We start from the raw sequence: 21847 nt of genomic DNA, 5'->3' as shown, positions 1-21847 counted from the left end.
CTGCAGCTTGTAAATCATTTCACAAGCGGGTCCCATTTAAGGCGGCCTCCACAATATTGATATTGAGGGTGGGAAGTTGCCTAGAAACATTTGAAGAAGAAAGATTTTTATTTTTAATGATTGCCCTTTTGCAAATGGCTTTGGGACAGAGCAAAACTAGGTCGGCATTCAGAGGTAAACTAAAATGCAGGGAGTCCTCGACTTACAACAATTCACTTCGTGGCACTTCAATGTCACAACAGCACCGAAAAAGGGATTTACAATCGTTTTTCACACTTTAGGAGCATTGTGGTATCCCCAGGCGATCAAAATTCAAATGCTTGGCAATTGACTCGTATTTGTGATGGTTGCAGTGTCCCAGGGGTCACGTGATCCCTTTTGCGACCTTCTGACAAGCAAAGTCAATGGGGAAGTCAGATTCACTTAACAACCAGGTTACTAACTTAACAACTGCAGTAATTCACTTAACAACTGCGGCAAGAAAAGTTGTAAAATGGAGGAGGGATTCGCTTAAGACATGTCTCACTTAACAGAACAGAAATTTTGGCCTCGATTGTGGCCGTAACCCGAGGACTACCTGTAATTCCTTTCTCTTCTCTACTCCAGTGATGTCTCTGCAATGAAGCATTTTCCTTCAGGGTCAACATCTGGAAGGGTGATTGAGGCTCATCCCTGGAGGCTTTCAAGAAGAGACTGGACTGCCATCTGTCTGAAATGGTGTAGGGTCTCCTGCTTGGGCACATGGGGGTTGGACTAGAACTAGATGACATCCAAGGTCCCTTCCAACTCTGTTAGTCTGTTATTATTCTGTTATTCAGAAGTTATGGGAGCTTCATCCCTGGAAGCTCTCAAGAGAAGACTGGACTGCCACCTGTCAGAAAGGGTGTAGGGTCTCCTGCTTGGGCTGGAGGGTTGGACTAGATGACCTCCAAGGTCCCTTCCAACTCTGATATTCTTTATATGCCGCCCTCCTCCTTTCTTTGGCTGGGCCAGCCTGGCATCTCCCCCACCATCAATCAATGAGGACAGGCCTGTAGGAAGAGCAGCAATTCCAAGGAATGGCAAAGAGAAAATGCCATTTCCCCCCCAAAAGCTACGGGAAAACAGTGAGCCCCCTACAGTAGATAAAATCTACCAAAAATGCTAAGAGAAGCCTAACATTCGGAGAAAGCAGCCATCAAGGGGCACATAGAGATAAACAATATTTCCACACCATTCAAAATACGCATCTCATTGAAGGTTCTATTCCAGAGCCCAACGGGGAGAAATTGTATAGCACATGCACAGATTTTGGTCTTGATGACACTGTGCTAGCTAAATACAAAAGGATTCCTTTTTTTCTTTGAATTCATTCGTGGTCCTGGAAAAATCCTATTTCAGGAACCAGTTGTTCGTATGCTTGGTGTATAGTGGTTTAAAAAAACAAACAACCTAAGTCCTGTTAATGTTTCTATATTTATGATTTTATGGGACTGTCAACCATCACTATGGAAAGAGATATGGGCAGTATGTAAATGTAATAAATAAATAAAAGAGACAATCAAAATAAAAAGACTAAAACACCACCTCCTTAGCAATCAACACCCGGATAAGCAGGGATTAACCCCAGACAAACAGCCGAATAATGAACAGCAGCCTAATCAAGGAACTACCAAGAAAAAAACAATCCTCCCACCAGCACCAACAAAGCAAATCACTAGTATATGAACAGACAACAAATCACACTTCCTTCTAGCACTGATGATGTTACCTAGTTAGGTCATGAAATGTCTGCAAGAAAACCACTAAGTTCAGAGAGTACCAGGACCCTACAGTCCTCCTCCTCCTCCTCCCCCCTCCTCCCCTCTGCAACCCTCTCTTTCTAACACTGATGATGTTACCTAGTAAGGTCATGAAACGTCTGCAAGTTCAAAGAGTAGCAGGACCCTACAGTCCTCCTCTTCCTCCTCCTCCTCCTCCTCCTCCTCCTCCTCCTCCTCCTCCTCCTCCTCCTCCTCCTCCTCCTCCTCTCTGCAACCCCCTCTATCTAGCACTGAAGATGTTACCTAATCTGAAAGACAAAAAGAAATCTGAACTAAGGACAAAGAGTACAGAAAAATGGAGAGAGGGACACCCAGCTAAGGCAGAATATCAGCAGAGAGCCAGCATCTGCAAAGATGGAGTCAGGGAAGCAAAGGCTCAGAATGAACAAAGAGGTCAAACAAAAATAATAAAAGAAGTTTCTTGCAACATATAAATAACAAGGGGGAAAACAATCAAGGAAGCAAGTAGGCCCACGAAAGAGATAAGACATCAAGGAAGTAACAGGCAGCAGAAAGAAAGCAGAGCTGCTTAACTCGTTCTTTCCATCAATCTTCACGCCAAAAGAAACAACAGCCCAGCCTGCCAAAAACATAACTGCAAAATACAGACTGGAAATAAAAGTTAAAATAAGCAAAAAAAATATATTAAGAGAACACCTGTCTGAACTTTCCTGGTAAGCTAGAAAAAAGTGGGATAGACAGCTTCACCACCAGATGGATTTGCACCTGGCTGACAAACTGTACTCAATTAGTCCTTAATGGGTCTACGTCTACATGGAGGGAAGTAAGCAGTGGGGTACCACTGTTTTAGACCCAGAACTCTTCAACATCTTCATAAGTGACTTGGATGAGGGAATAGAAGGGGAACTTAACCAAATGTGCAGATGTTACTAAGCTGGCAGGAACAGCTAACACCCTTGAAGATGATCCAGAAGGATCTTGACAGACTTGAACACTAGGCCCTCTCTAACAAGATGAAATTCATTGTAGAGAAAAGTAAAGTCCTACCCTTAGGCAAGAATAGCAATAGCAGTTAGACTTATATACCGCTTCATAGGGCTTTCAGCCCTCCCTAAGCGGTTTACAGAGTCAGCACATTGCCCCCAGCAACAATCCGGGTCCTCATTTCACCCACCTCGGAAGGATGGAAGGCTGAGTCAACCCTGAGCCGGTGAGATTTGAACAGCCGAACTGCAGAACTGCAGTCAGCTGAAGTAGCCTGAAGTGCTGCATTTAACCACTGCGCCACCTCGGCTCTAGTAAAAAAAAAAGTACACATATAGACTTGGTGAAACCAGCAGCAACTATGAGGGGGATCTTGTCGTCTTAGTACACAACCAGTTAAATATGAGCCAACAGTGTGCAGCAGCAGACAAGCAAGCCAATGTAATCCTAAACCATTAACAGAGGGATACAATCACACCACTCTATAAAGCCTTAGTTAGGCCACACCTAGAGTCCTGCATGCAGTTGTGGTCCCCACACTATAAAAAAAGACATTTAGTCTCTAGAAAGGGTGCAGAGAAGAGCAACCAGGGTGATGAGGGGACTGGAGGCTCAAACAGACAATGGACGGTTGCAGGAACTGGGCCTGGCTAGTCTAGGGAAGAGAAGGACCAGGGGAGACAGGAAAGCAGCCTTCCAATATTTGAAGGGCTGCCACAGAGAGGAGGAAGGGGGGTCAAGCTATTCTCCAAGGGCAGACAAAGAATAATGGATGGAAACTGACCAAGGAGAGATTCAACGGGCTGTTTGCACACTCAAGATAAAAGGGTTTCAGTAACAGAGTTGGCCAATGCAGAAATCAATAAATAGCATAATCTGGGTGCTCTCTGACCTTGGTGGTTTCCTTGCATTCCTAGCAGAACGACGGAGCTGGAAGGGATCTTGTAGGTTATCTAACCAATTTAGTTGTATGCATGATGCACAATGACAATAAAGACTATACTACTATCTAGTCCACCACCCCTCACCCAAGCAGGAGACCCTACACCATTTCTGAACAAGTGGCAGTCCAGTCTCTTCTTGAAAGCCTCCAGGGATGACGCTCCCACAACTTCCTCTGTCAGAAATGGAGTAGGCAGGGTCTCCTGCTTGGGTGGGACGTGGGTTAGACTAGATGACCTACAAGGTCCCTTCCAACTTTGTTAATTTGAATCTATCTAAAATGGTCAAAGGCCTGGAGACTAAAACATCTGATGAACGGTTGCAGGAACTGGGCCTGGCTAGTCGAGGGAAGAGAAGGACCAGGGGAGGCAGGAGAGCATCTTCCAATATTTGAGGGGATGCCACAGAGAGGAGGGCATCCAGCTAGTCTCCGAGGCACCCAAAAGCCAGAGAAGGAAGAATGGATGGAAACAGACCAAGGAGAGATTCTACCTGGAAATAAGGAGGAATTTCCTGACAGGGAGAACAATCAACCCATGGAAGAGAAGTTGCCTTCGGAAGTTGTGGGAGCTTCATCCCTGGAGGCTTTCAAGAAGAGACTGGACTGCCACTTGTTCAGAAATGGTGTAGGGTCTCCTGCTTGGGTGGGGGGTTGGACTAGATAGTAGTATAGTCTGTATTGTCATTGTGCATCATGCATACAACTAAATTGGTTAGATAACCTACAAGATCCCTTCCAGCTCCGTCGTTCTGCTAGGAATGCAAGGAAACCACCAAGGTCAGAGAGCACCCAGATTATGCTATTTATTGACTTCTGCATTGGCCAACTCTGTTACTGAAACCCTTTTATCTTGAGTGTGCAAACAGCCCTTCTTCATTTCAGGATTTCCTGCTTTTCACTTCCTTGTCTTGATGGGAATTTCGAAATCCAGCTGCTTAATAAAGTCGAGCGAGAAGACCAGGCTGACTTGAGCTTCCTACTTTCTTCAGGCGAAGCGGTTCCTCATCCAGGTAAGACAAACCTGTGCTCAGGGCATTGATCACAGAGACGGCAAAGAAACACTCGAGATCGCTCAGGTAAGTCAGAAATTTGCCAGAATTTGGGGTGCAGGTGGAAAACCCAGAAAAAAACATGGATTCTGCAACGCACAATACTTAAAAGTCTGCCTTTTTTATTTATGGGTAGTAGAAAAATGGAGACATTTGTTAAATGGGGATTGTAGGCATGCTCAACCCAATAGCCAAAGACCACTTTAAACCCAGAATTCATAATTTTCTTAATATTACAATATTAATCATCATTAAAGGTTTTTTTTTTTGCTGATTTAACACCCTTTGGTTAGTTTGCATTGTACAATTCCAGAACTGAACTGATTTCAGTCACCAGATTAAGCACGAGGTAAGAATGCAGCCATAGAATTACAGAGATGGAAATATCCTTGAGGTCACTTAGACCAACCCCTTTTGCCCCTGCTTCCCATCCAATGAAGGAGACTCTGTGTCGCTGGATCTGCTGTCAAACTTGCTTTCGACTCTTCGTTATCATGTCCTATAAAATTAACCTCTAATAAAGCATATAGAATAACAGGGTTGAAGTCCAGCCCTCTGCTCAAGCAGGAGACCCTATGCCATTCTGGGTTTACTTTAAGACTTTACTTGCTTCCCAAACCAGTCTTAAATCTGTGCCTTACCTAAATTATGCCCCTTTTTACAACCAACCAATTTGTACAATCCTCTGCTCTTGCTTTTCCCAAAGTCTTCATCTAAAATAGGAGTCTTGGCAACTTTAAGACTTGGGGACTTCAACTCCCAGAATTCCCCAGCTAGCATGCACAAGTTGCCAAGTTTGGAGAGTCCCGATTTTATAGATTGACAGAGTTGGAAGGGTCTTTGTAGGTCATCTAGTCCAACCCCCCCCTCTTCCAAGCAGGAGAGCCTACACCTCTTCTTGAAAGCTTCCAGGGATGACGCTCCCACAACTTCCAAAGGGAACTTCTGTTCCATGGATTGATTGCCCTTACTGTCCGTCTAAAAGAATATGGTTTTATTTTATAAGCCAAACTCGTAAGATTATGATCCAAAAAAGTCTTGGGGAGTAAATCTACCTTAAAAATTGAGTAGCCAAGTACTTTTGAGATGTATCCCTAAAAAAGAGAGATGGATTCCTGTTTATTCCTAAAAATAGGTCAGTTCTTCAGAAAAGTAGGTATGGACTGCAATTTTTCTGTTTTTGTGTTTCAACCAGTCCTAAATTGTCCATCAAATCAAAGAAAACTTTTGGTCATTTGCCAGAAGTGATTTTAATATTTTCTTTTCTCAGAACTCCTGCAGCAAAATCATTGGAGCCCAATCCCCCATCAAATCTGAATAATGTATTTTACAACTTAAAACCATTTCCTTGAGTGTCCAATCACACTTGGCCAATAAAGAATTCTGTTCTATTCTATTAAAAAAATCCATGTAAAACAATTACTGCTGTTTGTTGAAGTCTGGGTCTTGGCAGCTGGGCAGAGTTTGAAAAACAATGCGGCTCAGTTCCTGGAAGTTGTCAAGAAGATGGACTAGACACAAAGACACAAAGTGTGCTTAACAATGACAATTAAGCAGTAGCAATAGCAGTTAGACTTATATACCGCTTCATAGGGCTTTCAGCCCTCTCTAAGTGGTTTACAGAGTCAGCATATTGCCCCCAACAACAATCTGGGTCCTCATTTTACCCACCTCGGAAGGATGGAAGGCTGAGTCAACCTTGAGCCGGTGAGATTTGAACCGCCGAACTGCAGAACTGCAGTCAGCTGAAGTAGCCTGCAATGCTGCATTTAACCACTGTGCCACCTCAGCTCTGTGGCAGTGCCAGTAGCATCTTCTTGTGCAATTGTAACTTTGCACAGATCCTCTGCTACTAAGCAATCAACTCATGGAAAAGAAGTTGCCTCTGGAAGTTGTGGGAGCTTCATCCCTGGAAGCTTTCAAGAAGAGAGCGGGCTGCCATCTGTCAGAAAGGGTGTAGGGTCTCCTGATTGGGTGGGGGGCTGGACTAGATGACCTACAAGGTCCCTTCCAACTCTGTTAATCTGTAATTCACAGACAGATTATTTCACATTTTTTTCTAGTGGCTGATCCACAATGAAGTCCTTGGCTCTTCTGTTGCTGGTCTGGGCTGCCTTTGCAAAAGCACAATTTGGAGGTGAGTGAGTAACTGGTGGATTTGAGGGAAAGGGGGGGGGTCTCAAAGAATCCCTGAATCCTGGGGCTGCATGGGATCTTGGAGGTCTTCTAGTCTAACCCCCTTCCCAAAGCAAGAGACCTTAAAACATCATGGACACAGGGCTGTCCAATCTCTTCTTTTTTTCTTCATGTTTTATTTATTTATCTTATATAACATAAGAAAGTTCAGTTTCCATCAAACAGTGTGTGATTGTGTGCACAATTGTCTTCGAGCAATCATAATCCAAATATTTGCAATAGTATTCATCACAATAATATTGGTAATCTAATAACCATAATATTTAACATTATACTTTAATAACTCTCCATTTCCACATTTCCTCTTTTTATGCCTCCCCATTTCTAATTTCTGTATCTGCTCTCTAACCATTGATAAAATAAATCCCATACCAAAAGGTATTCAGTTTCTCCTTCGTCCTTCATAATGAGCGTTAGTCTATCAATTTCTGCACATTCTAATATTTTCTTAATTGACCTCTCATCTGTCGGGATCTCATCATTCTTCCATTATTGTGCAAATAAAATTCTGGCTGCGGTTAATACATGTAAAACAAAATACATAGTCTTTTTATCATATTTTTCCAGTAAAATGTCCAATAAAAATATCTCTGGTTTCAAATCTAGGTGCTGTTTTATCATTTTTTTCCAAACAAGCATGTGTTTTCATCCAATATTTTTTTTTAGCTTTTGGGCCTGTCCACTATATATGGGAATATGAACCCGGTATTTGATTGCACTTCCAACAGATCTCTTTTTATATAGTTTTGCCAATCTTGCTGGTGGGAAATGCAGATTAACAGAGTTGCAACAAGATCAATTGCTCAGTAAATGCAGTCAGGTTAACAGAACAACAGAGTTGGAAGGGATCTTGTCGATCATCTAGTCCAACCCCCTGCGCAAGCAAGAGGCCCTATACCATTTCTGTCAGATGGCAGTCCAGTCTCTTCTTGAAAGCCTCCAGTGATGGAGCACCACAAGTTCTTAAGGCAAGCCTTTCCACTGGCTAATTGTTCTCATTGCCAGGAAATATTTCCTTAGTTCCAGATGGCTTCTCTCCTTGATTAGTTTCCACCCATTGCTTTTTGTTCTGCCCTCAGGTGCCTTGGAGAATAGCTTGACTCCCTCTTCTTTGGGGCAACCCCTGAGATATTGGAAGGCTGCTATCCTGTCTCCCCTAGTCCTTCTTTTCCTTAAACTAGACATACCAAATTCCTGCAACTGTTCATCATTCGTTTTAGGCTCCAGTTCTCTAATCATCTTTGTGGCTCTTCTCTGAACACTTTTTAGAAATTCTTTCATCAATATTAAAATAACAATACATAATTAAAAGAACTCCTCCTTTCATCAATAGTCAGTATCGGGTTATATCGGAGGGGAAATCCAGCACACGAAGCATGAATTCTGTATTAGCCAAGCTCAGAAAATGGATCGGAATATTACCTTGATGTGCAAAATGCATAATTTTGAAAAATGCACAAATGACTCTCCTGATTTGCAAAAAAAAAAAAAAAAAAAAGGTAGTCTTCAAGTTACAACCACAATTCTGGCACTAAAGTGACTGACAAGAGAGTCGCACCAATTTAATGACCTTTTTTTTTTTGCCACAGCTGTTAAGTGAATCCCTGCAGTGGTTCAGTGAATTAAGTGGCCATTAAGAGACTCTGGCTTTGCTTGTCAGAAGCAAAATTTTTCAGGCGCCGAACCAGTAGTAATGCCGGCAGGATCCCACCCCTGCGGCAATCCCTTAAGCAGGTTTTCCTGGTTTTGAGCCTTTCCCTGGAGTGAAATGATTAAAAAAAAATATTTCTCCTCTCTGCACACAGAACAATGTTCTTGCTTGAATTGCTGGTCTGAAAATTTATGATATTTACAAAAGGTAGCTCTTTATCAAGCACATATAAATTATATGAAAGTAAACAAATTTATCTTTACAATCTCCAAGGTATGTGTTGCGGCCAGCCAGCTGGCAGCTGATTCAGACAGTGAGGAGGGTTGGGGAGGAAGATGGGCCAGTCCTGGAGTCTGGGGGAGGCTCTGATGAAGGCTCTGTGTCGGAGGCAGAGAGGGGGCCAGAGACGTATGCCAGTTATCACCTGCCTTTGGAGTCAGATATCAGTGAGGCAGAAGAACAGCTGGAGCCTGTTCCCAGTGTGCACATGCGCAGAGCTGCCAGACGAAGGGAAGAGCTAAACAACAGGGATCAACTTGGGAGGAAGGCCACAGGTGCACAATGAATGGCCCCTCCCAGAGGGAATAAAAGGGGAGCAAAAGGGGAGTGGAGTTTTCAGGAGTTCGCTTAATAGCAATAGCAATAGCAGTTAGACTTATATACCGCTTCATAGGGTTTTCAGCCCTCTCTAAGCGGTTTACAGAGTCAGCATATCGCCCCCACAGTCTGGGTCCTCATTTCACCCACCTCGGAAGGATGGAAGGCTGAGTCAACCTTGAGCCGGTGAGATTAGAACCGCTGAACTGCAGATAACAGTCAGCTGAAGTGGCCTGCAGCACTGCACCCTAACCACTGCGCCACCTCGGCTCCTAATTGGTTCGTGACTCTCCGAGGCTCCTGGTCAAGTTCTGCAGATATCGGCCTGGCTGCTCTCCAAGCCAGAGAAGGTCTGTGACTGTAAATAAATCCTCCCTTGAAAGACTTGGCTGGAGGTGAGTGAGCAGAATTCACAGTCAATTAATAAAAGGGGTTTTTTTTGTCGGGACGAGGAGTTTGCTTCAGGCTCTCGGGAAGCCTCGCTCAGAACAGCATATCACAACGTTTGAGCATGCCCAATATTTGGAAATTGAAAGCTGGAAAATAGGAGATGTCCATTAAGCCATTAAAAGATAAATATAAGTAAAATAAGTAACGGGATGGGACCGTTAAATACAGATAGGGCTATCGGTATTTAATTCTAAAAATAAATAGTTTGGTTCTCCCCAAATGTTCAAAGCATGCCTGTGACAGGTAGAACGGTCCTTTAGTCACCGTTCAAAGTGACTTGCGGCCGTTTTTCACACTTACGACCTTTATAGCATCCCCGGGTAGTCACGTGATCAGAATTCAGCTGCTTGGCCACTGGCATGTACGTATGACAGTTGCTGACAAGCGAGGGGGAGCCAGCTTCATTTAACAACCGTGTTACTAGCTTAATTTCTGCCGTGATTCACTTAACAACTCTGGCAAGGAAAGCCGTAAAATGGGTCAAAACTCACCACCACCATCTCACTTAGCAACAGAAATGCTGGGCTCCATGCTGGTCCTCAGTTGAGGACTACTAATGGAAACTAACCAAAGAGAGTAGCAGCCTGGAATGAAGGAGAAACTTCCTACCAGTGAGGACAATTAACCAGTGGAACTGCTTGCCACCAGAAGTTGTGGGAGCTCCGTCACTGGAGGTTTTGAAGAGTCCAGACCAGTGGTTCCCAACATGGGGCCCACTCCCCACAGGGGGGAAATTTAATTTTTAATGGGAACAATTTGAACCTTGTTTAAACCAAGTTAATGGCCTTTTAGGCTTCCTCCGTGTGAGTAGAGTTCACTTTTTGAGTAAAGTAAGAATTATAAAGTACAATACAATACAACACAACACAACACAATACAATAGCAGAGTTGGAAGGGACCTTGGAGGTCTTCTAGTCCAACCCCCTGCCTGCGCAGGAAACCCTATACCGTTCCAGACAAATAGCTCTCCAACATCTTCTTAAAGACTTCCAGTGTTGGGACATTCATAACTTCTGGAGGCAACTCGTTCCACTGATTAATTGTTCTGTCAGGAAATTTCTCCTTAGTTCTAAGTTGCTTCTCTCCTTGATTAGTTTCCACCCATTGCTTCTTGTTCTACACTCAGGTGCCTTGGAGAATAGTTTGACTCCCTCTTCTTTGTGGCAACTCCTGACATATTGGAACACTGCTATCATGTCTCCCCTAGTCCTTCTTTTCATCAAACTAGACATACCCAGTTCCTGCAACTGTTCTTCATATGTTTTAGCCTCCAGTCCCCTAATCCTCTTTCTTGCTCTTCTCTGCACTCTTTCTAGAGTCTCCACATTTTTTCTACATCGTGGCGACCAAAACTGAATGCCGTATTCCAAGCGTGGCCTTACCAAGGCCTTATAAAGCGGCATTAACCCTTCATGTGATCTTGATTCTTTCCCTCTGTTGATGCAGCCTAGAACTGTATTGGCTTTTTTGGCAGCTGCTGCCCACGGCTGGCTCCTATTTAAATGGTTGTCCACTAGGACTCCAAGATCCCTCTCCTAGTTACAGCTATTGAGCAAGGTACCACCTATACTGTACCTGTAAGAATAAAATAAGAGTAAAGTAAGAGTAAAGTAAAACGAAAGTAAGAGTAAAGTAAGAGTGAAGTGAGAGTAAAGTGAGAGTAAAGTGAGAGTAAAGTGAGAGTAAAGTAAAGGGGGCATCGAGATTTTAGAGATGCTTAGGTAGGGCATGGCCAGAAAAAACCAATGGTCTAAACTGTCACTTATCTGAAGGTATAGGTCAGTGTTGGTGAACCTATGGCACTCATGCCACAGGTGGCACACAGAGCCCACTATGGGCACATGCGCTGGCCAGATGATGTTTGGGTTTCCATCATGCACATGCGTGCCAGCCAGCTGGTCTTCGCAGGTGCCAGAGCCCCACAAAACGCCCCAAAAACATGCATGCATGCGCTGGCCAGCTGGTCTTCGGATTTCTGGATTTCACGCATGCGCACGCATTCCGGTTTGAGCACTCGGTGCCGAAAAGGTTCGCCATGACTGCTATAGGTTCTTCTGCTTGAGCAGGGGGCTGGACTAGAAGACCTCCGAGGTCCCTTCCAGCTCATTCATTCTACTCTGCTATATATATTTTTAATATTGTAAGCCTCCCAGCCTCCCCCGGTGGTAAGATGGGCAGCCGATCAATTTGAAAATAAGCCAATCAAACGGAAGTAATGCCCAGTGGGAAGAGAACATCCTTCTGGCTTGGTTGTTGAGTTCTCTTTTGTTGCCCGTTGTCTCGACAGCCGGCGGCAGCTGTGTCAGCACAGCTAGGGAAGACCTCCTCGACCTTCTGAAGAAATGGGAAACGGAGACTTCCTGCCAACCTTCCTGCCAACCCCAGAAGCTCTACCAGAGCTGCAAGGAAATCAAGGCTGCCGTGCCAAAGGCTGTAGGTGAGTAGAGAGGACGCTTCTGACCCATCAAAGCTCTCCGCTTCTGGGTAATTTTGGCCCGTCATAAGCTCCTTTGCAATAAACGGGTCTCTCCTTCCGGTTTCCACAGTTTGCAAGAGATCGGCAAAAAAGTCAAAATCTTGGCCAAATAGCATCCAAGACCTTGGCCTTCTAGAAAGAATGTTGTTATGGCTACATATCATCTAACTCCATACAATCCCCCCCTCCCGTTTTCCCACCCTAGAAAAGGCATAGTAGAAGAATAGAAAGTGTGGCAGGCCAAAGACCCACAAGAAAAGATGGCTGCAGGCCTGACACCAACCTTATCTTGATGGGCATTGGGAGGCATAGAAAAGAGAGGAGGGGGCTTTGACTTCACATTTGTGGTTGCCGTTTTGACTTTATCACACACATACATACACACACACAAACACACACACACTAGACATCCCTGCTGTGGTCAATCTGTATTAACCAGGATAGTATTATGTTCTGACTCCCTCCTCCGTCCAGTAACGAATGCCGAGACAAGCTTAAATGAGAATGTCCTTTAATAACAAGTCCAGACTCTTGGTGGCTAAAAGCCAAGTAAACAAACAGATAAGGACCTTGGCAGCAAGTCCGACAAACCTTGGCAGCAATGCAAACAAACTCTGGCAGCAATCCAGCCTGCCAAGTTAGTTTCTCCTTAGTCCAAGCGTTGACTTCTGCAAGAAGGGCATGGCACAAGCAGTCTCTTTTATAGTCTGGAGAGGAGCCTAATGACCATCAGCTGAGCGTAATTACCTCCTGTAATTACGTAGTTGTTCTTGACACCGAGTAGCTCTTCGACGGCGTGCATCACAGTTGGTTTCTGGATCACTCTCCCTTGTCTCCTCCCCACTGATCCAAGGCTCAGGCGCCACCTGATGGCCAACCAGTCTCTCTGCACCCTGCTCGGAGTCGGACCCTGTCCAGGGTCCTCCACATCCTCCAGGGCTGACTCATAGGGCCCCTCGCTGTCGGAGTCTGGTGGCAGCTCCAACGGCTCCTGCTGGGCCACAATAGTATTAGTACCGCTTTCTAAAGCCTTAGTAAGACCACACCTAGAGTACTGCATCTGGTTTTGGTCACCACACTATAAAAAAGATGTTGGGACTCTAGAAAGGGTGCAGAGAAGAGCAGCTAAAGTGATTAAGGGCCTGGAGGCTAAAACCTATGAAGAACAATTGCAGGATTTGGGTCTGGCTATTCTGAAGAAGAGAAGAATTAGGGGGTGATATGAGACAGTCTTCCATTATTTGAGGAGCTGCCACAAAGAAGAGAAGGTCCATTTATTTCCCAAAGCACCTGAGGGCAAGGCAAGGATCAATAGAAGGAAAGGAACCAAGGAGAGAAGCCACCTGGAATGAAGGAGAAACTTCCTGACAGTGAGGACAATTAACCAGTGGAACAGCCTGCCACCCGAAATTGTGGAGGGGGAAGAGGAGGAAGAAGAAAGGAGGCGGCGGAAGAGGAGGTGGAGGGAGAAGAGGAGGAGGAGGAAGGAAGGAGGAGGAAGAGGACAAATGAAGAAGGGGAAGGCAAGGAGGAGAAGGAAGGAGGAAGAGGAAGAAGGGAGGAGGAGGGAAGAAGGAGGGAGGAAGAGGAGAGAAGCAATCTAGAATATCAACAGTAGAGCATAAATACATCTATATTTATATATCTATAATTATATATCTATTTATCTAACTATATCAGAGGTGGGTTCCTACCAGTTCGCACCTATTCGGTAGAACCGGTTCGTCAAATCTACCGAACTGGTTAGAAGAGGTTCCACCAGTGGATCCGGAAAGCAGGCCACACCTACAGAAGAGGTTCCAAAAATTTTTGAAACCCACCACGGACGGACGGACGGACACACACACACACACACACACACACACACAGACTGACAGAGAGAGAGAGAGAGAGAGAGAGAGAGAGAGAGAGAGAAAGAAAGAAAGGAAAAAAGAAAGAAAGAAAAAAGAAAGAAAAAGGAGAGATGAAAGAAAAAAAGAAAAAAGGGACAGAGAGACAAAAGGAAGGAAAGAGAGAGAGAGGGAGAAAGAAAGAAAGAAAGAAAGAAAGAAAGAAAGAAAGAAAGAAAGAAAACACATGGCTGGCAAGCCACTCCCACCAGGTCACATGGCCGGCAAGCCACTCCCACAAAGGAGGCCACACCCACAGAGTAGGTTTGAAAAATTTTGAAACCCACCACAGAACTATATCTACTGTTTGACAGATGGGCTGTATAGCCTGATGAGTGAAGATGGTGAGGTCTACCAGACCTTCTGCGACATGTCCACCAACGGAGGCGGCTGGACACTGGTGGCCAGCGTCCACGAGAACAACATCTTTGGGAAATGCACCCTGGGCGATCGCTGGTCCAGCCAGCAAGGGAGTAATGCCAACTACCCCGACGGAGACGGAAACTGGTCCAACAATAACACCTTTGGGTCAGCCATAGCTGCCACCAGCGATGATTACAAGGTAGGAGTCACTCATTTGAGGGGAGAGAAGAGAAAAGGACAGCAAGCTTTCTTTTTTAAAAAAAAAAAAGGGCCTTTTTTAAACCACGGGCCAAAATCAGCCTCAAAGACTTGGTAGTAACAGGCAACGCTGAGTTATGTTTCATATTTGGTGCAAAAAAACAGCAGATGTTGCCCGTCCCCTGTCACTGATGGAGCCCTCAACATCAGTGGTCCCCCTTGAACCTAAATGTGGTATGTCCGAAGATGACCGGGCAGGCCAGTTTGGTCACAGAATGTCCTGATTGTGCTGGGTTAGGCACATGTGGCTGTAGAGTTATGTAACAATAATTATGGAGTCCTAGTGGACAACCACTTAAATATGAGCCAGCCGTGTGTGGCAGCAGCCAAAAAAGCCAATGCAATCCTGAACTGCATTAACAGAGGGATACAATCAAGATCAAGGGAGGTCCTAATACCACTCTGTAAAGCCTTAGTAAGGCCACACCTAGAATCCTGCATCCAGTTTTGGTCCCCACACTATTAAAAAAAGAGGTTGAAAGTCTAGAAAAAGTGCAGCTGTCAGCGTTCCAAATACCATGCAGAATTAAATCAGAGTCGAAGGCAAAACTATGCTTAAGGTTCCAATTTAATAAGACAGGCATGTTGGCATCATGCTGTGGGATTCCAGCTCTGGAAGTTACATCAGAATCCCATCCAGTTAAAAGTTCATGATCTTGTCCCCACACCCACAGTCCATCACATGGTCCAATCTTCTTTTTCCACACTGGCATCCATACCCAGCTGCTTCCAGTCGGGTGTGAAAGTGCGGAGACAAAGGATGACCTTGGCTTCTAGTAAAGAATGAAAAACAATACATTCCACAATCCTACTCCTTCTATTCCCCCCTCCCATCGACTATACTAATGAAACAGCATAATGAAATAAGAGAAAGTGTGGCAGGCCAAAATTCTAAAAGGAATAAAAATGCAGGCCTAACAGCAGCGAAGAGCAACCAGGATGATGAGGGGACTGGAGGCTCAAACATACTGTTGCCTGGCTAGTCTAGGGAAGAGAAGGACCAGGGGAGACAGGAGAGCATCTTCCAATATTTGAGTGACTTCCACAGAGAGGAGGGGGTCAAGCTATTCTCCAAAGCCCCCCGAAGGCCAGAGAAGGAAGAATGGATGGAAAGATCCAAGGAGAGATTCAACCTGGAAATAAGGAGGAATTTCTGACCGTGAGACCAATCAATCCATGGAACAGAAGTTGCCTTCGGAGGTTGTGGGAGCTTCATCCCTGGAAGCTTTCAATGGGAGATTGGACAGCCATTTGTTGGGGATGGTGTAGGGTCTCCTGTTTGGGTGGGGTTTTTTGACTAAATGACCTACAAGGTCCTTTCCAACTCTGTTAATCTATCCATCTATGTGGTATTTTTGGAGTGTGCCGTACTTCATAAGCTTAACAGAGTTGGAAGGGATCTTGGAAGTCTTCTAGTCCAGCCTCTGCTCAAGCAGGAGACCCTCCCTATACCATTCCGGACAAATGAATGTCCAGTCTCTCCTTGAAAATATCCAGTGATGGAGCTCCCACAACTTCTGTTGGCAAGCTGTTCCACCACTCAATTGTTCTCCCTGGCAGGAAATTCCTCCTTAGTTCTAGGTTGCTTCTCTCCTTGATCAGTTTCCATCTGTTGATTCTTCTTGTGCCTTCTGGTGCTTCGGAGAACAGGCTGAACCCTTCTTATTTGTGACAGTCCAGTATTTTTGCTCCTTCTTCAAGAGGTGCTTCTAGTCAGTGGGGGCAAGGAAGAGGTCACCCCTCTGGAGTGTTGCTAGGGTCAAATCTTCTCACCCGTAATCTTTAGGTCCACGAAGAAAAGCAGATGGAGGGGACAGGTGACAGGCCTTCTCCAGGTGTCGTGTCATATCAATGTGTCTTTCTACAGAGTCTCAGCCTTCAGAGGGTCTTAGAAATGAACTCTTGAAGCCCCCTCTAAAGTTCTTCACGGTGTTTCCTCTTTTCCAGAACCCAGGCTACTACGCTATGATAGCCCGAGATATCGCCATCTGGCATGTTCCCAACAACACCCCGATGAAGAGATGGCAGGGCGTTTCCTTCTTGAGATACCACACCGAGTCAGGCTTCTTGTCTGGGCAAGGGGGTAACCTTCTCCGGCTCTATGAGGTGAGCCCAACCAACCTGATATTTCTGCCCATTGACTTTCTTGGACCTGATCTGGCTGATCCTAAAATGCTAAATATTCATTGGTTGGTTGGTTGGTTGGTTGGTTGGTTGGTTGGTCGGTCGGTCGGTCGGTCGGTCGGTCGGTCGGTCGGTTGGCTGGCTGGCTGACTGGTTGGATGACTGACTGACTGACTGATTGAATGGTTGGTTGGTTGGTTGGTTGGTTGGTTGGTTGGTTGGTTGGTTGGTTGGTTGGTTGGTTGGTTGGTTGGTTGTTGACTGGTTGGTTGACTGGCTGGTTGGCTGGTTGGTTGGTTAATTAGTTGGATGACTGACTGACTGACTGACTGACTGACTGACTGACTGACTGACTGGCTGACTGATTGACTGACTGACTGACTGGTTGGCTGGCTGGTTGGTTGGTTGACTGACTGACTGACTGACTGGTTGGTTCACTCACTGACTTAATTCGTAGCAACTTTAGGCTTTGATGGCTGGTTGAGGGGCCATCAGAATCCCAGAACTGTGTCTTAGAACTAGGAAGGGGAAGAAGACATCTCAAAAGAGGATCAAAGCCAACTACCTTCACTTGATCGTCGTGGTCCAAGAAGTCACCAAAAATTAAAGCTCAGTTTTGATGACTGGGATTCGGGTCATCTCAGATTCCTACAACCAGGTTGAAGAGGACACCATAAATCATCTTCACCTTCTGTTTGCTTTGCTGATGGACCGGTCATGCATGGAAATAATCCAGCTGTGATTTGCCTTCCAGAAATACCCGGTGAAATACGGTGCTGGTAGCTGTCCAAATGATAATGGCCCGGCTATCCCTATTGTTTATGATGTTGGTGATGCCCAGAAGACTTCAGAATTGTACTCTCCTCATGGACGGGGTAAGCATCCTTGCCTCAGTTAGAAGGCTGCCCCACAATACGGGGGGGTTGGACCATTGGACCACCTGTGTCTCCTAGGCTGGGACATCCTCTTTGGAAGCTAAGATCCAAGAGGAAGGGAAAAGAATTAGCTCCTTTCCAAAATTGATGGCCCAGTTCCAATATCTTCTTAAAAACTTCCAGTGATGGAGTATTAACAACTTCTGGAGGCAACTTCTGTTCCACTGATTAATTGTTCTAGCTGAAAAGGAAATTTCTCCTTAGTTCTCTAAGTTGCTTATCTCCTTGATTAGTTTCCACCCATTGCTTCTTCTTCTACCCAGTGGTAGATTTCTAACCGGCTTACTACCAGTTCGCTGAGAGAGGGCATTTTGCCCTCCATGTAGATGTAGGACTACATATTGAGTCAGCCAGATACGAATCCCTCTGGTGGTTTAGGTGTCTAACCCACATTTTTTTTCCTACTTTATCAAGTAGTAGGTTACGGTCTACTTTGTCAAATGCCTTACTGAAGTCCAAGTAAATTATATCGACAGCATTCCTCTGGTCCACTAATTTTGTCACTTTGTCAAAGAATGCAATAAGGTTAGTTGAGATGGTTTAGAAAGTAGGTTGAGCAGGTTAAGCTAGCGATGGGGAGGCATTTCGTACCCCTCCAAAAGTCCAGCTGCTACGAAACAGAAATAGGAAGAGGTTGGCACAGGGTATTGCAAACTTGACCACTTCAAGAAGGGTGGAGTTCAGTTCCCAGAATTCCCCAGCCAGTTTGCTTCAAGATGGGTGGACTTCAGGTCCTACACATGCTGTGGGGCATGCTGGGAGCTGAAGTCCCAGATTGTCGGCTGTCATCAACCAAGATTGTGAAAATAATTACAATCCTCCCAACCTCCCTGAGTCTCTCTCTTCTGTTTCTCAGGTGAATTTATCTCTGGCTTTGTCCAATTCCGGGTGTTTAATAATGAAAAGGCAGCGCTGGCTCTCTGCTCTGGTGTTAAACTCACCCAATGCAACTCAGAACATGTGAGTATCCCGGCCTTCCCAACAAATGCCGTGACAACATCCAGGTTGATCCAAATAAAAGTGCAGGATCATCTCAGTTCTGAAAACCTATTTAATGAATACGGGGCGTGGTAATGACGAAGTAAAACTAACTCTGAGATTCCCAGGCATCAGAACATAGTATTGAACAATGGTTTTCCCAGCCAAGCTCCCAGGCTTCCACATAACTCATGTAAACAACATTTCTTTGTCCTGGGAACCATCTGCCTTCTTCTTCACACCTGCTAAAATGTCCTTGAAAAGCTTCCAGGTTCCCCTCATCAGCTTCAGGGGAACTGGAGATGTTTTGTTTCTCTAATTAACGCATTCATAATCAACACCTTCCCCACCTCCCCTCCCCCACCTTACTCTAAGGGCAAGACAAAACAAAAAGGCACATAGAGTCTGTTGTAACTTTGGACAGCTGCTAAGTGATTGGTCATAAGTCAGGGACTTATCTACATCCTTTTGAGCTATGCTTTTCATTCCTAGAATTCAGAATTCCTGGAATGCTAGATTTGTGTTTGTGCATGTTATAGTTTTGCACCCTGTCATCCATGCACACAGCATATTGTGGCATTTCAGAACACAGAATTCTAGGGCTGGAAGGGGCCTTGGAGGTCCTCAAGTCCAACCCACTTCTCAAGCAGGAGAATCGATACCAGTGATGGCTAACCTTTTTGTCGTTGTGTGCCGAAAGGACGTGATAATGCAATGCGTGTACAACTCTCCCCAGGACACCCTGCCCCCAGGCCAGGGGTGGGTTCCTGCCAGTTCTAACCTCTTCTATAGAAGAGGTTCCACAAATCTACCGTGCTGTTTAGAACCGGTTCCAGCTCCCTCCCCCGGCCTCTCCCTCCCTCCTCCTCTCCCTCTTCATCAAGATGAGGAAGAATTCTGGGAGTTGAAGTCCACAAGTCTTAAAGCTGTCAAGTTTGAACACCCCTGGAGTTTTTTTCTAAAAGGTTAGGGGTGCAAGGGTCTTGTAACTTGACAGCTTTAAGACTTGTGTGCTTCAAATGTCAGTGTCAGCGTTCCAAGTATCATGTAGAATTAAATCAGAGTCCAAGGCAAAACAATCCTTAAAGTTCCAATTTAATAAATCAGACATCTTGGTACATCTGTGGAATCCCAAATCTGAAAAACTTCCTGGGATTCCACCCAGTTGAAAGTTCATGATCCTATCCCCACACCCATAAATCCATCACATAGTGCAATCTTCTTCGACCCCATGCTGGCATCTCCACCCAGCTGGTTCCGGTCAGGTGCAGAGACAAAAGATGACCTTGGCTTCTAGAAAAGAATGACAACACATTCCACAATTCTACTCCTTTCTATTCCCCCCTCCCAACTACTACACTAATGAAACAGCATAATGAAGTAATAGAAAGTGTGGCAGGCCAAAGACCCTAAAAGGAATATAATTAGAGGCCTGAGCTTCTGAACCAACATTTTGGTTGCTAAGCAAGAGCGTTGTTAAGTGAGTTTCAACACATTTTACAAGTTGGCCACACCCACCCAGTCACATGGTCAGCAAGCCACTCCCACAAAGCAGGCCACACCTACAGAAGAGGTTCTAAAAATATTTGAAACCCACCACTGACCCAGGCATGCACGCGCAACCCCCCTTGCTCCCCCTCTGTATGCACCCCGCCCCCCACCCTGTTTTTGCTTCCAGGTTGGTGCAGGAAGCCTCGCACAGCACCAACCTGTCAGAAAACGCCCCATGGCACCCATTTTGGGCCTGGAAGGCCTCCTGCAGCAACCTGGAAGCCAAAACAGGGCATGAGGCCCCAAAATGCAATGTGAGCATCCCCCCGCGCGCACATGCGCCTTGCCCCACGCCTGCAGGCGTGTCATAGCTTTATCATCACGGATCTATTCCCCTGCAGACGCTCCAATCTCTTTTGGAAAACCTCCAAACTTCGGGAGGCTCTGATTGATTGTTGTCACTGTCCGGAAATACTGCAAGACACTGAACTCCCTTTTTCCCCCTCCCTTAGCACTGCATTGGAGGAGGGGGCTTTTTCCCAGAAGGAAACCCCCGCCAATGTGGCGATTTTGCCAGCTTGGACTGGGACGGCTACGGGACTCACCGCGGATGGAGCTCTTCAAAGACCATCGTAGACGCCGCGGTGCTGATCTTCTACCGCTGAGCATCCAAAATCAGAATCCAGAGACCGAGGCGCCTGTCCCGGAGCAGAGAAATTTACGATTAAAACACATAATCTTTTAGCTAGGCAGCAAAAAATAAAAGCAGCACCTTGAAATGTGGTCTTTCTTTTTTTCGAAATAACCCTGGGCATGAAAGTTTACAAACGCGAAGGTGAGGCAATCAAGATACAAAGCAAGGAAAATATAAAAAGAAGAAGAAAATGCCAAGCTTAGAAATCAAGATAAGAGAGGAAAGGTATAAACTACAAGCATTTGCAGACGATTTGGTATTTGTTGTAGAAGAGACCATTCCGAAATTGTTAAAAGAGACGGAGGAGTTTGGAGAGGGGTAGCAGGACCGAAAACAAATAAGAGGGGGAATAAGGGGGGGGGGTGTCACTGCCCCTTCATTTAATAACCAAGAAAGAAACCACTCAACTCCATGTTTCAGAAGTATGTGTACTTTTACTGATTACAAACGATGAGAAGCAAAGCAAAGCTGAATCTGAATAAAAAGGCGCGAAAGCAATAGATATCATTACATGATTCATTCCCCTCCCCTTGGTACCCCAGTCCATAGTCCAATCATAGGTCACCCAACTGTCAGGTGGGAGACATCTTCAGAAATCATCATCAGGGTGGAATGCTGGACAGTTGGCCTTGGCGGGAAACTCCCTTCCTTCCCCACTCAGAATGGAGTGCATGGTGTGCTTTTTAAATCTATCTTTTCTTTTCTTTTTTTCTTTTTGATTTATTGTATTGTCAGCCGCCCGGAGTCCTACGGGATTGGGCGGCATATAAATGTTATTAAACTTTAAACTTTAAACTTCCACATGCGCAAGGAGACGGTGAGAATAACTCCCCATAAACAGTCCTCCAGTACAGAATGATTCCCTCCCCAAATACCATGCCCTCCCTCCCCGTTTCAATGGCAGCTGAAAAGCAGCAGCAAAGCAGAGGCTGACAGGGGGGGAACTAAAGTTATAAAGTTACAGTTAAAAACAAAAAGGAAAAGTGGATTTTCAAATAGTTAAAAA

At 45.2% G+C, this 21847-nt stretch overlaps 1 protein-coding gene across 2 annotated transcripts; it reads left to right on the top strand.

The window, feature by feature from the left end:
- The first annotated feature begins 4590 nt into the window (after positions 1-4590).
- Positions 4591-20926, top strand: ITLN1 (intelectin 1). 2 transcript variants are annotated; one of them, XM_087703046.1, is made up of 8 exons: positions 4591-4700; positions 6803-6876; positions 11921-12070; positions 14313-14560; positions 16567-16725; positions 17498-17618; positions 18535-18638; positions 20660-20926. In XM_087703046.1, the coding sequence occupies exons 2-8, from the start codon at positions 6816-6818 to the stop codon at positions 20810-20812; spliced, it is 996 nt and encodes a 331-aa protein (XP_087559172.1). In that variant the 5' UTR covers positions 4591-4700; positions 6803-6815; the 3' UTR covers positions 20813-20926. The 2 variants fall into 2 exon arrangements, with proteins under 2 accessions (XP_087559172.1, XP_087559173.1); XM_087703047.1 differs by having other exon boundaries at positions 4632-4766.
- The last annotated feature ends 921 nt before the right edge of the window (positions 20927-21847 follow it).

Source organism: Thamnophis sirtalis, unplaced genomic scaffold, assembly GCF_051295495.1.
Source record: "Thamnophis sirtalis isolate CommonGarterSnake01/CBP01778 unplaced genomic scaffold, rThaSir2_p1.2 scaffold_19, whole genome shotgun sequence".
NCBI lineage: Eukaryota > Metazoa > Chordata > Lepidosauria > Squamata > Natricidae > Thamnophis > Thamnophis sirtalis.
Note: the sequence above shows the minus strand (reverse complement) of the source record. Positions and strands in the feature narration are given on the sequence as shown.